Below are 18,004 nucleotides of genomic sequence, written 5' to 3'. Positions count from 1 at the left end.
GGGCTGAATGACAGCTATTATTTTACATCCTGGAAGACTGAGAACATACTGTGAGCTGAAGGCAAAATGGACCCGGCCCCTGAGGGGCATCACCACGGCACCCTGCACTCAGTGTAGTGATGCAGAGACCGGCGCTGACCTCAACTCCTATCCACATCAAGGACTGCCCACTGCTGGAGATTGGAAGAGGACCTAGCAGGTCACATGAGCTACCTGAAGAATTCCAGGAAAATGTATGTGTAAATATAAAAGAGAGAAAAAAAAAGCTTAAAATACTGCCAGGGACCTCCAAGGGGTACAAACCTGAAGCTGGGCTTCAATGTTACAATGCATGAAGAAAATCTCTTAGTTACTGTGCACAAATAGAATAAATTTTGCATCTCCCTCCTAATTATACTTCCAGTGTTCAATGTTTTTTGGTCATTGCTAAATATTAAAAAAAATGGTTGTCAGACATCAATCCTCAAAATCCTGACCTGCTTAGGTGGACAACGCTCATATCTTCATTAAGGGGAGGACCCCCGTTATCAGTGAATTGTCTGTTGCTGTGCTTTAATATCAATAAAGCAGAACTTCAAACAAATTATTTATTAAAATGTTCTGGAAAAAAAAAAAGTGAATTCCCCTGAGGTGTATGCCACGTCCAGGATTGCTGCAGTTTCTATAATCTGTACAGTTTCATTCATGCCCTTGCTATACTTCTGGCCCAGTGAGAGCTCTCATACACAGACACCGTACTGTCATTTACCCACCCTCCCCTATCCTTGTCCATTCACAGAATGCCTTGTGTTTAGTGAACTACCATTAAAATACAAGACATTCTGTGAATGGACAAAGAAGAAAGGGGTGGATTAATAACAGAACAGGTTCTACCTCAGCGGACTAGAATGGCAGCCTGTGAGGAGGGAATTGAGCTCAGTAGCTGATCTAGCATAGGAGCACTGTGTTTAGGTCCTCCAAGGTCTATGTACAAGCAGGGGGGGACTGACAACTCATGGGGCCCCCGGGCAATAGGGGATCATGGGGCCCCTATGTCCTTGCCCAAACTCAAAAAAGCCTATGAAAAAAGTACCAGGGGCATCTCATGGGGCCCCCTACTGACCCCGGGCCCTCGGGCAGTGCCCGAGTTTCTAAATGATCAGTCCACCCGTGTACAAGTTATATGAAAGTTCAGTACATGCAGACGCTTCTACATCTATGCTTTCTATTACTGTTTCCCATTTAATTGGGTGAGGAAGGAGTAGGTTCTGGTGTCCAGAATAGTGCAAACACTCAAAAGCGGTTCCTAATCTGCCTCTGCATCACTACAATTTACGTTTTGAAATTTAGGAACCGCTTTTGAGCCCACTTCCATCCATCAGCATACTAACAGCCCTGAAGAAGGGGGAGACAAACTTCCCTGAAACGTGTTGGCTCGATTTATTGTTTGAACTTTCAGTAAATGCTCTTAGTCCTACATTGAGTTGCACTATTCTGAACATTGGGCACTCCTTCCTTACCCAAGTACCTCTTGCTGAAATGACCGCATGGTCGTACCTGAAAGGTAGCAGCCCAAGGGGGTCCATCATCATCACCGACTGTTGGGTTGAACCCACTGGAAGTGATCCCTTTCTCACTCCCCAAGGAGCCACCTACCAACTACTAGTGACCGATTAAGTCAGTGTGGTCTCCAACCCAAAGTGTTTCCTATTTACCACATTTGACCATTTTTATAACAAGTTTGGCACAATATAATTTCAGAATGTTTGCCTCCACTAATTTAAGGGGATCTTGTAGATCAACTTGGAACTGTGATGACTCCGGGTGGCTCTAGTCCAACATATTTCCTATCAAGAATGACAGAAGATGATTTTTCATTTGGGTGATCCTTGCAAATACTGTACATTAACTGGATTGTTCCTATTTTCATAAACAGGGTGCAATTATGGGTTACCATTGCAGAGATTAACAATACACTGTGAGCAATAACGAGGATTTCTGATGACTGAAAGGGGGGAGATTTCACAAAACTGTGGCACTCAGAATCTGGTGCAGCTGTGCATAACCAATCAGCTTCTAACTTCAGCTTGTTTCAATTAAGCTTTGACAATAAAACCCAGAAGCTGATTGGCTACTGTGCAGAGCTGCACCAGATTTTGCACTTTCCAGTTTTAGTAAATAACCCCCAATGTGTTCACTGCACAGATGAATTCCTTGTGTGTATAAATATAGGACCTGCAAGAAACAGATTATCTAAAAAATAGGGGGAAAAAAAAAACAAACTATACTATGCCTTTTCCCCAACACTTTTTTGCAGTTTTCATTTTCTCTGACACCAAGACAAGGAAAAGAGGAAGCCGTTGTCACTGGGACAGGAAGACATGCACAGTAATAAAAACTATATCAGGAGTTCTAAAATTTCCTCAGTCTAGTAGGGATGTTTGTTTCTGTCTGTGTACACACTGTAAAGATTTTCCAACACTTCTTGTCCTGACAATACCGCCAACAGGGACAGCAAGACAACCCAGACAGAGGGTCAGACTCTTCCATGCATTCGCAACAAAACAACAAAGCAATTTGCGAATTGAAATTGAAGCTGAAATCGCATCTAATGAATGTGAAGGTCGGTGTCTTAACATGTGAGATTCCCTGAAGCTCAATTTCTACAGTAGTTTTCGCATGACTTTTTCTGCAGTTTTGTTGCAATTTCACATACATAGAATATAATGGAAATCTCACTGCAAATTGCAAAAAATAGTTACATTTTCAAAAGTAGCAATAAAGTCTTCAAAAATTGCACCTGAAATCGTGCTGAAATTGCACACAAATTGCAGTGGTGTGACCAGTCGCTTAATCTCCACATTTTGACAAATCCTTCAAAATTCATGGAAGAAACTATTCTAGGTGATGTGGTAGTACTGTGCACCCTACAGATGTGTATTGTACACAGACTGTGAAGGTAGATTCATCTTCTTGTATGACAGGAAGTATTAGATATGGTTTCGCGGTCACTGTTCCAGACTTTTGCACCTTTTCTCTGTTAGAAGAGATTACGAGATTGATTTTGCAATTTTATCTGGTGTGCCGAGGATAACAGGATCACATTATAAAGAAGAATTAGTCAACTTAGAAATAAGTTTAATAGTTCTTTCAATCCATTTTATATAGGTTTTGTTTTTTTTGTTTTTTTAACAACTGTCCACCATTCTTTAAATTCATCGAGACATAAAAATCACTGCTGACTTCTCATTTCGAAATTATTAGTTGAATGGCTGCTGTGCCCCTGTTGTTGAACGAATAAATCTCATTTATTTTTTTAATCAGCGTTCTGTCCCCCAGGGAACAAAGCACATGCAGTACTTCGTCCAATCTTCCTAGGCTAGCTACATGCACAGACAGGATGCTCCCCTCTTTCCACACAGCCATCCGACAACACAGCTAGCAAGGAGACTGTTGAACTGATAGCCAGCACTTATTTCTGACTCCAAGCACTTGCCCAGGACCAGAACTGGCAGGAGGAAGGGTGCATATCAGCCTCCCATTCCTCTTGCAGGTACTTTTCTTGAACAAGTGCTTGGAGCCGTCTCCTTCCTATATCTGTTGTCGGGACAGTTGTGCATTCTGTTTGACAACATAGCTAGCCATCCGCAGCACATAGTAAGATGAGACAAAGTACTTTGTCCCCTGAGGGACCTGAACACTGCAATTCCTCTTGCCAGCACTTTTGTTTGGACGTGTGGTTGGAACTAAAGATGATCTATAGCTATCAAAGCAGCCATCTCCTTGCTAGCTGTTGTTGGAAGACGCTCTGTCTGATCATGTAGCTAGCCTTCTACAGCATATAGGAAGATGTACTACATGTACTTTGTCCCCTTGGGGACTGAGCACTGTAATGAAAAAAAATAAACGAGACTTCTTCCTTAATACCTTGAGTTACTGGCCTGAAGTAATTATGCAGTTAAAGCGGTATTCCAGTCATTTTTGTGTTTAATAAACATCAGCTATAAAAACTGTAGCTGCTGACTTTTAATAAACACACACTCCCCTATCCCAGGGTCCAGTGATGTGCTCACCCGCGCTGTCCATTCTCTCCCTGGTGCCGGCATCTCAACTGTGAGCACCTGGCTGTGACAGCTTGCAGCTTCACAGCCGGGTGCCCATTGCGCATCCTCATTGGTCCAGCAATCTTCAGCGACCTGTGAAGTATCCCGGAAGACTGCGGGAGGAATGAGGGGGGCCACAGCGAAGTGAACCAGAAGTGGGAGCGGGTATCTCTACCAGGTATCCGCTTCCCCTCTCCTCCTCCAAAAAATGCTAAATATGGCAGTGAAGAGGGGGGAAGGGGTGGGGGAGGAGGAAACAAACGGAGCTTGGGTGGAACTCCGCTTTAAGGAGTTTTGACTATTCTCAGGCTTTCAGGATCTGCATACTTGTTTCAAGGAGCGGCGAAAAAGTCATAAAAATGTCTCCTTCTGTATGATGTCCTGAATTAATAACTAAGTACCCAAATGTCTGGTGTCAGCACAGAAGTGAAGTCCGAATGTGCATTCTAAAGGCCACCAGAATGTAAGGAACCAGCAGCTCACACAGGGTCCAGCTGACATTATTGCAGTCCTTTTGGAGAAAAAAAAAAAACCTGGACAATAGTTAAAATGGCTGAAACAGAGCCATCTATGGCCGGCTTTACTGCAGCAGCATGGTAAAGTTTTCAGCACACCACAATCCTTTATGTTCCCAGTATTTCTTATAGAACCTCATTATATACAGCGGCCAGTCTAATGGAGCAGGTACAATACTGCCACCTCATGGTACATTTTGGGAAGTTCTGGCTAAAACCGACACAGGTCTCCAAGGTCACTTCTTTTTTCTCCGCACCACAGTCCATCCATCAGCTTCTTGTTCCGGCTCCTGAAGATCCCCGCTGTGCCCACCAGCCTCTGATGTGCTGGAAACGCTCACTACAGCAGAAGACGTATTGATACTCGTCTCACACTCCATTGCCTGCAGCAGAACAGGAAACATTAGTAGTACAAATATATAGAAACAATTGCCTCCAATACACGGACTATTACACACACATATGAGTACTAGTTAAAGCAAAGCAGCTACTCCTCATCTGAAAATACAGAACCTCTGCATTAAACATACACCACTTTTTTATTCTGCTGCATCTTTCCCATATGAATGACTGCTATATAGAATTGCTGTTGCTAGGTTACAGGGGAAAGAAAGAATGAATGAACTACACAGTCATTGTGGTGAATACTACCTGCGTGTGTACTCAGCCAAGCATCCAGGTCACACGGATGATGTATGAGTGGGCAGTGGGGTGCAGAGAAATTGTCAATGTTGGAGGAGCGGATATAAAATGAACAATAGACATGATATGACAGCAAGGCTGATTAATACATGACCCTCCGCTGTACTCCTATGTAAACCTACAACCCGCTGTATTATCGCACACGGCGAACATCGTGTAGCAGAGCCATCAACAAAACATGCTGCACTCTTTTTCCATTTTCCAGCATATAAAAGATTGTTGCTGTGTGCTTGGCAACACACACGGGGAGATTTATCCTATTTTCATAAAGAGGGTGCAATTATGGGTTACCATTCCAGAGATTAACAATACACTGTGAGCAATAACGAGGATTTCTGATGACTGAAAGGGGGGAGATTTCACAAAACTGGAGCACTCAGAATCTGGTGCAGCTGTGCATGGGAGACAATCAGCTTGGATACTGATTGGATACTATGCACAGCTGTACCAGATTCTGTGTGCACCAGTTTAATAAATCTCCCCAACACCATCCAATCACTAAAATGCTTGCTGGCTAGTGTCTGTTGTGTAGGGGAAGTGCGATATTACAGTGCACTGCATCATTTACTTTTTTTCTCCTTTTTTAACTTTACACCATCACAGTATTTTTTATTTTTCATAAAAAAAGTGCCCACCCCACTAAAACATTGTTTTCCTAATCCATGGAAAACCTATCATCAAAGTGCTAATATCGTTAAATAATAATCAAAACATGATTTAAATAATGTCCAATAAATATAAATTCATAAATTAACCGCTTACCGACCGCCCTATAGCAGAAATACTGCTACAGGCGGCATGGGTGTGCAAAATCGTGTATTTGCATTTCATTGTATTCACGATTTTGCATATCCGGGTAGGTGGAGTGCACGAGCCCTACCCACACCGCCGTCAATCACCGGGTCCCGCCCAGTAGTTACTGAGCATCTCCGACAGGGAGGAGGACTGCTTTGTTTACTAACAGTTCTCCCTGTAATTGCTGATTACAGTGAAGCACCAACACACCACCCCCTAGTAAAACACTTCCTGCACAGAGGTAACCCTTTGATCGCCCCTCATGTTAACCCCTTCCTGCCCAGTGCCGTTAGTACAGTGTCAGCCTTTTTTTTTTTTTTTTTTTTAAGCACTGATCACTGGGGATGTCAGTGACACCACGTCAGTTCCCCCAGTGTCAGAATGTCCGCCGCAGCTTGTCTATAAGTCACTGATCGGCGCCATTACTAGTAGAAAAAATAAATAAAAAATATATATATACACCGCCAATTGTAAACGCTGTAACTTTCACGTAAACCAATTAATTTACATGTATTGGGATTTTTTTTTTTAGCAAAGAATACATTTTGGCCTAAATTTGACAAAATTTTATTTTTTTTATTTTTTTACTGGACATGTTTAATAGTAAAAAGTCAAAAATATTTTTCACAAAATTGTCGCTTTTTTTGTTATAGCGCAAAAAATAAAAACATACAGGTGATCAAATATCACCAAAAAAAGCTCAATTAGTGAGGGAAAAAAAATGATGTCAATTTAATTTGGGTGCAGCGTTGCATGATCGCGCAATTGTCAGCTAAAGTAACGCAGTGCCGTGCCATAACGCAAAATATGGCCTGGTCATGGGGGGGTAAATCCTCTGAAGGGCAAGTAGTTAAACAGTGTTCATAAATTAAAAGTCCATCCACTGATTTTTTTTCATCCACTTACGTGCCCAACACCTGTGTAAATTCCATTTGTTGCTGATTCACCGCCACGTGCATTAAATGCTTACCAGAGCCATAATAATTCATGAACGTTCCAAAAACAATGAGGAAGCAGATGCCACCAGGGTCTTCTTTTTCAGATAAACCAGCGTGATAATATACACACACTCAAGAAACAAAAATGCTTCCCATGGTGTAGTAAATTGGATGGATGAAACTAAGATGAATCTGTACCAGAATGATGGGAAGAAAAAAGTGTGGAGAAGGCTTGGAACAGCTCATGATCCAAAGCACACAATGTCCTCAGTAAAACATGGTGGAGGCAGTGTGATGGCATGGGCATGCATGGCTTCCAGTGGCACTGGGTCATTGGTGGTTATTGATGTGACAGAAGCAGCCGGATGAATTCTACAGTGTTTACAGATATACTGTCGGCCCAGAGTCAGCCAAATGCAGCAAAGTTGATTGGACGGCGCTTCACAGTACAGATGGACAATGATCCAAAACACACTGCGAAAGCAACCCAGGAGCTTTTAAAGGAATAGAAGTGGAATATTCTGCAATGGCCGAGTCAATCACCTGATCTCAACCCAATTGAGCATGCATTTCACTTGCTGAAGGCAAAAGTAAAGGCAGAAAAACCCACAAAGAACAACTGGCAAAGCATCAGAAAAGAGGAAACCCAGTCTTTGGTAATGTCCATGGGTTCCAGACTTCAGGCAGTCATTGCCAGTAAAGGATTCTCAACAAAATATAAAAAATTAACACTTTATTTCTGATTATATTCATTTTTCCAATTACATTTGAGCCCCTGAAAATGGAGGGACTGAGTATAAAAATGGTTGCAGTGCCTAAAATGTGTACTTTATATTTATGTTCAACCCCTTGAATTAAACTGAAAGTCTGCACTTCACATTCATTTGGATTGTTTCGTTTAATTTATTCTGGTGGCATACAGGGCCAAAAGTATGACAATTGTGCCTATGTCCAAATATATATGGACCTAACTGTATATGCTAAAATAATTCTAAACGAGGAGCCTGTCACCTGTGTATTCACTCAACCCTTGCTGCCACTAGTGCTAATGTCTTTGCTCACTAGTTTCAGAGTCAGTTCTTACCTCCTCTTCCTCGTCACCATCACTGCTTTCCTCCTCATCCTCCTTAGCTTTCACTTCCTGAACATTGGCTTTCACGTTGTACTTCTTCTGAGAAAGCTGTGTGATCTTTTGCTGCACTGCAGCTGTGTCTCCACGCTGACACTGAGAATGCAAAGTGCACAGCAGCTGGGCTATCTGCACCAGAAGAAACACAATACCAAAACAGTAAAATCTTTAGTTGACTGAGATAAACAATCATAATTAGAATTTATGATCCTTAACCCCCTTGGCGCTGGCGCCTCCCGGCCCTTTAAGGGGTTTGTGATGCCGTAAGGTGGGGGCGGGGTTTAGGGTCATGTGACCACTGATTGGCTAATCACCGCAGTCACATGATCGGAAAACTCCTAACTGCAAGTAACAATCAGGACCTTTCCATGAGGTACCAGTAAATATGTCGGGAGCCTTATCTTGGCACATCTTGTGTTTACATTGGGTACGCAAATATGCAGCCCCTCTGGGCCATGGCCCAGCCACCGAGATGCCCATATTCGCATACACTCGGCGCCAAGGAGTTAAAATATAGTGTACTGTCCAATTCAACTATGTTCAATAGCGCTTTTAGACTGCATTCACACCTGAGAGTTTTGTACCTCAAAAGATGCCACACAAGCAAAATCCCATTCATTTCAATGGCCCCTGTTCACGCTCAGATGGAAACGGGCCGTTATAAAGAATGGGATTTTGCTTGTTGAGCATCTTCAAGCTACAAAACACTCAAGTGTGAATGCAGCCTTACAACCATTGTGATTGGGGGCGGTTGTAGGCAGATATATACACACACGATGATCGCTGCCTGATCCACCAGACAGTGGTTGGATTGTAGAATAACTTTTTGGGCTACCCCTCACCTGTGCAGACATCGCAGGGCCTTTAGATATAAGAACAGAAAACTATATCAAATACTTACCATAATTTCCCTTTCCTGGAACCAATTCATGGCAGCATACTACCACATGTATGCTGACGCCAGCAAAACGGAAAATTGTATCAAATACCGTCATTTTCCTTTCTTGGCGCAAATCCACGGCAGCATACTTGTGGTAGTATGCTGCCATGTTGGCACCAGTAAATATTTAAAAAAATGTAAAGCCTCATTTCAGACTATATATTTATATATACACAAACGCATCTGCAGCTTACCAGTCCTTACATTTGGTGGCTGCGTTTTTTTTTTTCTTTTCTAAAACTCTACTTTTCTTCATTTTCACCTGGTGTGCCTGCCAGTAACACACTTCCTCTCCTAGCAGTAGCATTGTCAGTATAGGACAGGACTATAGAACACCTTCCCCTCCCTTCTCTAACAAAGGGGAGGAGTTTTGTAGTCATCAGAGAGAACGTGCATTTTGAAGCATGGACAACAGACTGATGTGTTCCAGAAGAAAGCTGCTTTGTGTTCATCATCTTTTTTAAACTGAAAATGAACTACTGCCAGGTTTGCTAAAAGACACGAGTGAATGTCTTCAAATCTGTCAACAAATGATTTGCGCATACCACCAAACATTGCTTATGCTGATTTCTCCAACGTGCTTAACAAATTTGTTCTGTGATAATACAGAAAAACAAATCTTCCTGTTTGTTCTCCTACACATCACCCTGATTTAGACCTGAACACCTCTACAACTGTATAAATCAAAAAAAAACCAAAACATAGCAGCCTATGGAGTAGGAAGAAGGACCGCAAACAGAGAAGCTGCTCTTCCTCTTTTCTACTTTCTTTTCTTCTTATGATACTGCAGACATGTTAGGTACTAATTGTTTTAAAAAAAAAAAAAACAACATTCTTTTCTCGAGGAGGGAAAATTCAGAATATTTTTTTTTTTATTTTAATTGACGCATGAAAACAAGCACCAGTAGCAGCTGGAGGCCATGAATAGGGATGCCAATTGTTTTTTTTCTTCTGAAGTAGAAATGGCAGAAATTTCCTACTGAGAACAGTACAGACTAATGTCCTTCCTCAAATCTATTTAAAAAGTTGCGATATTTGTTGTCTGTGTGAAACCTATACTTCCACTGTTTTTTGCTGTAAAAGCTACAACTATTGTCACAAGTTCTCTGAACATAGAGATCTCTTACTGCAATAAATATAGTAATGGGATTGAAAATCTAACTCATTAAATCATTGTCTGAATAACTTTTAATTAATAAAACTGAGGTTTAGTTAAAAGATTTGGGGGGCATACAGCGCCAGTGTAAAATTGTATTTCTAATGATGTGTATCCCACTTGATCCTGGCTTCTGGTTACTGTAATAATCCTTCTCTCAGTGATCCCAAAGACCTCCCACAGCTGGTAATTTCTGGCACTGCAGAGGTTAATAGCAGAACAGCAACTGAGGACAACTCAGTGGCTCTCTATGCCCCCCATAAATTCTAGTAAATATCAGCTTTAAAAAACTACCATGGTTAATGTTCTTACCAGAGGTAAACTTCCATCCTCCACTACTGTATCAAACTCATCATTCATTATTGCCTGTAGGGTCTCTTCTACCTCATACTGCTCCAGGTCAGCTGCAAAAGAAAAGAAAATATTACTAAAATGATGATCGCAAGGGGGCAGGGCTGGGAACACCTTAATATGCCTTGATTAGAGAATACAGGTACAGGAAGTGTACAGAGGTGGGCAACTGCGGCCCTCCAGCTGGTGTGGACCTTCTTGTCCCTATGTGGCATTGCAAGACTGAGTTACAAACATGACTCCCAGAGGCAGAGGCATGATGGGAAGACTGACAGTTACGCCCAGAGTCAGAGACATGATGGGAGTTGTAGTTCTGCAAAAGCTGGGGGGGGGGGCTGCATTTGCCCACCCTTCTTCTAAATCCTATCAAGCTGATTACAAAACCACTCCAAGTAAAACATATTCATTTATTTTTGATGCATTCATTTATAAAACTGCTGTCTTTTTAACCCACAAATATTTGTAAAATACATGATGTGGCTCTCACACTGAAATTTTTGGAGACCCCTTTTGTATAGCATTCAACATTTTTTTTACACATCAGCTATTTTTTTTTTTTTTTAGCTCAGCTTAGTTAGTCCTGAAATTTCTCAATACCTGAGTTGCTGTACGCTATCTGAAATCAGGTTTTCAGTGTACAGAGGTGGTCTTGGAGGATGGAGACAGCAGAGGAAGTGTGTCACCAATGATTTTCATAACGAATCCAAAGAGCGTGTAGAAGGTTGAGCAGTGTCACCTAGAAAGGTTTCTAAAGTTCTGTATCCTGCTTACTTATGAAGGATTTACGTTTCTCTCTTTATTTCAGTTTTGCTTTTTAAAGACAATTGGAGCTCAGTGTCAAAGGGGATCCCTTGACATCTGTCATTGTGTTGCTTTGTCAGCTGCTGGCTCATATGCCGATAATACATATTGACTCTCCGCTTGGAGTCTGCACAACAGTATCAAAAATAAGAGAACTAAGTTCAATAGCTCATGGTAATGGTAGTAAAAGCTGGGCGCTGTTTGGCGCTGGAGACCCCTTATCCTTCTCCCTCTTACAGGGACTCGGGTCATGCTTACAGTTAGTATGAAAATACTGATCCACGGCTCCCACCATCCATTCTGCCTTCTCCTGGACATAAGGACCCCCAAAGCAATTCTCTACAGCGATCTGTGAACAGGAAGGGATATAGATTACCAGTCACATTCATCAACAATGATGCATTCTGTGTATTAGAAAAAAACAAAACACAATTATAAAGACTTTAAATTTAGAAGGAAACAATAAGTAGAAACCATTCCTATTGGGTAAAGTGCAGATTTGGAGTCTGCTCCCACAGTTTACCAAAACAATGCTCCAATTTCCAGTTGATTAGGTGGACAAGGCAGGATCCACTTGAAGTGGAATTGCAGCTTAAACTAGCCTAAAAACTGCCCCCCCCCCCTCCTAACACCTATGCTGACTAACCTGTATAAGAAAGATGGATATACTTGCCTTTTTTTCAGGTCGCTTCAGTCTGGTCACATGATCGCTCCCCTGTGTCAGCGAGCAGCAGCTGCAGGGGAGAGGAGGGATTGTTACCAGGGGATGGGCCATTGAAGCCTATGTTTGATGGCAGTACTCCAGGCTTTACTAGCCATTTTCAGAGTGCTCTTTCCTCTCCCTTGCAGCTGCCACATGACCAGGGCGGGCTGAAAATGGGGTCAGGTTAGTCAGCATAGGTGTTACGGGGAAGGGAGCCTGGAATTACACTTTAATTACTGTCTTTGTCACTGCCTTGGAGAATCACCTTCTATTTATCACGGTGAATATTATCACTCAGCCTGAAAGTGAGGGGAAATCCTACATTTTCAGTTGTGATCAAAGGGCCCATGCTTGCAGCTGTACAATGTAAAATTGGGGCATCTTTCCTTGCCCCAGAGCCACAGGTACTGCATACAGCTGCCCACAGATGTCAATGGCTGTACATTGGTATACACCGGTACAACAGGCGCATGCATACAATCCCATCTGTATTCATAGTGTTATTTCCGTATGCATGAGCATGTTTATGCAATACCATATATACCTGTGTATAGCCATTGGTGTCTATGAGCTTGTTCACATAGCAGCTGGGGGTGGTAAAACTCTGCGGTTAAAACCACAATTAATTTTTGCGCACTCCCAGTACAAAGACGACCTGCCAAAAATGACTGTTGCTCCTGAGAAGGCACCAGCTTCTGATCATGTGACCACTGTGACAGTAGTCACAAGATTGCCGATCCTTCCCGCCCCCCCTGGAGGATATTAAAGCGGAGCTCCAGTCAGAATGTAAAAAAATAACTCAGCAGCTACAAAAGCTGTAGTTGCTGACTTTCAAAAAACAAAACAGACTTGCTTGTCCCTCGATCCAACGGTATCTTCACCACAGCTGGTTTCACTGGCTATCCTCGTTCCCTTGCATTTTAAGTCCATTCATTTTAATGACTTGCCCGACTCACAATAAAATCAGTCCCTTTTCCAAAACCGCACAGCACCATGCAGGTTGGCGCATGCATGGGAGTGCCATTAAAGTGTTACTAAACCCCGGACCCTGCATTCATTATCTGGTCCCCCCGGACCCTGCATTCATTATATCTGGTCTCCCCGAACCCTGCCTTCACTATATCCGGTCTCCCCGGACCCTGCATTCACTATATATGGTCTCCCTGGACCCTGCATTCACTATATCTGGTCTCCCTGGACCCTGCCTTCACTATATCTGGTCTCTCCGAACCCTGCCTTCACTATATCTGGTCTCCCTGGACCCTGCATTCACTATATCTGGTCTCACTGGACCCTGCATTCACTATATCTGGTCTCCCCGGACCCTGCATTCACTATATCCGCTCTCCCCGGACCCTGCATTCACTATATCCGCTCTCCCCGGACCCTGCATTCACTATATCCGCTCTCCCCGGACCCTGCATTCACTATATCCGCTCTCCCCGGACCCTGCATTCACTATATCCGCTCTCCCCGGACCCTGCATTCACTATATCCGCTCTCCCCGGACCCTGCATTCACTATATGTGGTCTTCCTGGACCCTGCATTCACTATATGTGGTCTCCCCGGACCCTGCATTCACTATATGTGGTCTCCCTGGACCCTGCATTCACTATATCCACTCTCCCCGGACCCTGCATTCACTATATGTGGTCTCCCTGGACGCTGCATTCACTATATCCACTCTCCCCGGACCCTGCATTCACTATATCCGCTCTCCCCGGACCCTGCATTCACCATATCCGCTCTCCCCGGACCCTGCATTCACCATATCCGGTCTCCCCGGACCCCGTCTTCACTATATCTGGTCTCCCCGGACCCTGCCTTCACTATATCCGGTCTCCCCGGACCCCGTCTTCACTATATCTGGTCTCCCTGGACCCCGTCTTCACTATATCTGGTCTCCCCGGACCCTGCATTCACTATATCCGGTCTCCCCGGACCCTGCCTTCACTATATCTGGTCTCCCCGGACCCTGCCTTCACTATATCCGGTCTCCCCGGACCCCGTCTTCACTATATCTGGTCTCCCTGGACCCCGTCTTCACTATATCTGGTCTCCCCGGACCCTGCATTCACTATATCCGGTCTCCCCGGACCCTGCATTCACTATATCCGGTCTCCCCGGACCCTGCATTCACTATATCCGCTCTCCCCGGACCCTGCATTCACTATATGTGGTCTTCCCGGACCCTGCATTCACTATATGTGGTCTCCCTGGACCCTGCATTCACTATATCCACTCTCCCCGGACCCTGCATTCACTATATGTGGTCTCCCTGGACGCTGCATTCACTATATCCGCTCTCCCCGGACCCTGCATTCACTATATCCGCTCTCCCCGGACCCTGCATTCACCATATCCGCTCTCCCCGGACCCTGCATTCACTATATCCGCTCTCCCCGGACCCTGCATTCACTATATGTGGTCTTCCTGGACCCTGCATTCACTATATGTGGTCTTCCTGGACCCTGCATTCACTATATCCACTCTCCCCGGACCCTGCCTTCACTATATCCGGTCTCCCCGGACCCTGCCTTCACTATATCCGGTCTCCCCGGACCCTGCCTTCACTATATCTGGTCTCCCTGGACCCCGTCTTCACTATATCTGGTCTCCCCGGACCCTGCATTCACTATATCCGGTCTCCCCGGACCCTGCATTCACTATATCCGGTCTCCGACAATACACAGAACATGGAAATGCAATTATTTTAGTAAATATAAACTGCTAAACACATTTCTCATCAGCATTATATAGCAGTCTTGTGACTTCTATCAGTGTCCAGCAGAGCACTGATTAAAGCTTGTAGGAGGCGTTGCAAGACCCCTGACCCCTCTGTCTGGACAGCACTGATTGGCCCTGTGCTGATCACAAGAAAAAAATAACTCTCTATTCCTGCACGGGTGTCAAACTGGCGGCCCTCCAGCTGTTGCCAAACTACACGTTCCATGAGGCATTGCAAGACAAGATTGACAGTTACAAGCATGACTCTGAAAGGCAGAGGCATAATGGGACTTGTAGTTTCACAACAGCTGGAAGGCCGCCAGTCTGACACCCCTAAAGCAAACTGAGCATGTGCAGCTTGCCCCCAAGGCGCTGTTCTATCAGCAGGATTGGGGACAGTAGAAGGGGAGGATCAGAGAAGTCAGGATCAAACAGCCTTTTTACACAATGCAGAGGATTAACCCCTTAGGTTCCACAGTGAGTATAACAAGCATGATTTACTGCACATACAGACTGATTGTACTGTTGTGGGTTTAGTAACACTTTAACAGGGCAGGGCATTGGTTGCAATTTTGAATGCATTCCCACCACACACCTGGCCTAAGATTACCTCTGACTTCCTGTTAGGTCTACAGGGCAGGAAGTGAAGGGAAATCTTCCCAAAACAAAATATTTGGCCTATTATATACACGCTTTATTTTTTAATATTTAATAAAAATAATTCCCTAAGCTGCCCCTAGCAACCCTAATTATAGGGAAACCTAGAATAAAGAGAAGCATTTGCTTGTAGTGTCCTGTGAGGCCTGACTGCCTGCTCCCCCCTGAACACAGCTGGATCAATAAAGTTATTACAAAGAAAGAAAAAACCACGGCAATCTGTGCCAGGATCGGGGGAAATGGTAAGAACAGTGTCGGGTCACCTGGAGCACCGGCCAGCTCCCCAGCACCGACCGCACCGCCTCATGGAACAGACCACGAGACACAGCACTGCGCGCCGCCATGACGGCTCCTCTTCACTGCCCACGTGACAGAGCGCACCAATGATCGGACCGCTCAGGCTACGTTAGTCGAACGTCGATAGAATCCATAGAGCGCCGCTCTGCAGGGATGGCAATGAAATACGTAGATCAGCGTGCGTTACCATGGAGACCTGCTGAGGTTTCTATGTAAACATGGCCTGATTTCCAGTATACTCGGGAGCTGATCACGTGACTTGTCATCAAAATATAAACACTCTTCAACCGCCATAGGAAAATGCTGAAATTCCTTCGAACTGTCACTTATATTGTCTCATTTCTGATATAAAAAAAAATCTATAAAAATCTTTTATTTATACAGACCCTGTAACTTGGAAAAAAAATGTTTAACCATTTTGCTGCCAGAAGTTTTTTGTGTTTTTTTGCACGCCCCTTGCCCTCCTGAGGATTTACCCTCCCCCCCCCCCCGCCTACATTCCTGACCAGGCTATTTATTGCAATACGGTGCTGCGTTACTTTAGCAATTGAGCGGTCATGCAACGATGTACATAAAATTTGTCCCTTTTTTTCCCCACAAATGGAGCTTTTTTTCGGTGGTATTTGGTCGCCTGTGCGTTTTTTTTTTATTTTTTGAGCTATGAACAAAAAAAGTAACAGTTTTGAGAAAAAAACATCTAGGGTTCCACCTCATCCTTTTAAAACCTGACACGTATTAATTACTCAGATTCTGAGGCTGATTAACCCCTCGCCCTGCAGAGGATTCCCCCCCCCCTTCTTGACCAGGCCATTTTTTTGCGCTACGGCTCTGCGTTACTGTAATTGACAATTGCGCGGTCATGCAACGCTGCACCCAAATGAAATTTACGTCCTTTTTTTCCCACAAATTGAGCTTTCTTTCGGTGGTAGTCACCTGTACATTTTTTATTTTTTGAGCTATGAACAAAAAAAGATTTTGAGAAAAAAACAATATTTTTGACTTTTTGCTTTAAAATATATCCAGTAAAAAAATTTAAAAAAATCTAATTTCATAAATTTAGGGCAAAATGTATTCTGCTCCATGTCCTTGAAAAAAAAAAATACTGGAATTTTTTTTTTTTTATACTAGTAATGGCGGCAATCAGCGACTTATAGCGGGACTGCAGCAGGCATTCTGACACTGGGGGGAACTGACTGCCACGGACATCCCCAGTGACACTAATACAGTGATCAGTACTAATAAAAAGCACTGACAGTGTATTAATGGCACTGGGCAGGAAGGGGTTAACATCTGGGGCGATCAAAGGGTTAACTGTGTGCTGTTTTACTAGGAAGACATGCTGTGCAGAGAAATACACAGCAGCATGTCCTTGCTGGCAGGAGAGAGACCTGTGTTGTTCACACACAGGTCTCTCCCCTGTCAACTTTGCCGGATAATTGCCGGGTGCCGGCGGGGAATCTCGGTGATTGACATCCCTAGCAGCCAGGGGCGGACTGCCAACTCATGGCCATAGGGGACCATGGGACCCCTGTGTCCTTGCCCAAACTCAAAAAAGCCTATGAAAACGGTACTAGGGGCATCTCATTGGGCCCCCTACTGACCCCGGGCCCTCGGGCAGTGCCTGAGTTTCCAAATGGTCTCCGCCCCTGCCAACAGCAAACGACAGCATGTGCGCCCCCTACCTGGAAATGCAAATCACGTATATATACGTGATTTTGCACAGCCCTCCTGCCCTGTAGCAGTACTTCTGCTATAGGGCGGAGGGCGAGCGGTTAATAAAAAAAATAATAATTTTAGGACTGAATATTAAAATCTCCAAACCCTGCAGAATAAAATGGTGGGTTTTTTTTTAGGTCACACAATATTTGTGCAATAGATAAGGTTGCACCAAGTAAGTAGATACCCAACATGTAAAGCTTTAGGCCTTGTCCACACGGGTGTACTACAGCGTACATCCGTGTAGGGACGGGTTTTACCCACATGGGCCCCTTTCACACTAACGGTCCTATCAGACTATCCATAAACTTCTATGGAGCAGCGGGTGTCAACGGACAAGTGTCTGCTGACACCCGCCACCATCCAATCTATTCAGATGGGGATCCGTTCCTCATCCGTCCGATGGATCAGATGACAGTTGGGTGGAAACTGACAGGTGGTCTGTTTCCATCCACCCGCTCCATAGGAAAAAGCAGGCTGTGTCTGCTCTGCAG

The 18,004-nt window shown here is 44.1% G+C and overlaps 1 protein-coding gene across 1 annotated transcript; it reads right to left on the bottom strand.

The window, feature by feature from the left end:
* Positions 1 to 3,100: 3,100 nt before the first annotated feature.
* On the bottom strand, positions 3,101 to 15,876 carry TSR2 (TSR2 ribosome maturation factor). Its single transcript, XM_089669142.1, has 5 exons — positions 15,761 to 15,876; positions 11,668 to 11,758; positions 10,570 to 10,661; positions 8,117 to 8,290; positions 3,101 to 4,980 (listed from the first exon to the last, which is right to left on the bottom strand). Exons 1-5 carry the CDS (start codon positions 15,839 to 15,841, stop codon positions 4,834 to 4,836), a joined length of 585 nt encoding a protein of 194 aa, XP_089525268.1. The 5' UTR covers positions 15,842 to 15,876; the 3' UTR covers positions 3,101 to 4,833.
* Between the last annotated feature and the right edge of the window lie 2,128 nt (positions 15,877 to 18,004).

The sequence above is a fragment of the Staurois parvus genome, unplaced genomic scaffold (assembly GCF_062004578.1).
Source record: "Staurois parvus isolate SC_StPar_1 unplaced genomic scaffold, SC_StPar_1.0 ptg000068l, whole genome shotgun sequence".
Taxonomy (NCBI): Eukaryota; Metazoa; Chordata; class Amphibia; order Anura; family Ranidae; genus Staurois; species Staurois parvus.
Note: the sequence above shows the minus strand (reverse complement) of the source record. Positions and strands in the feature narration are given on the sequence as shown.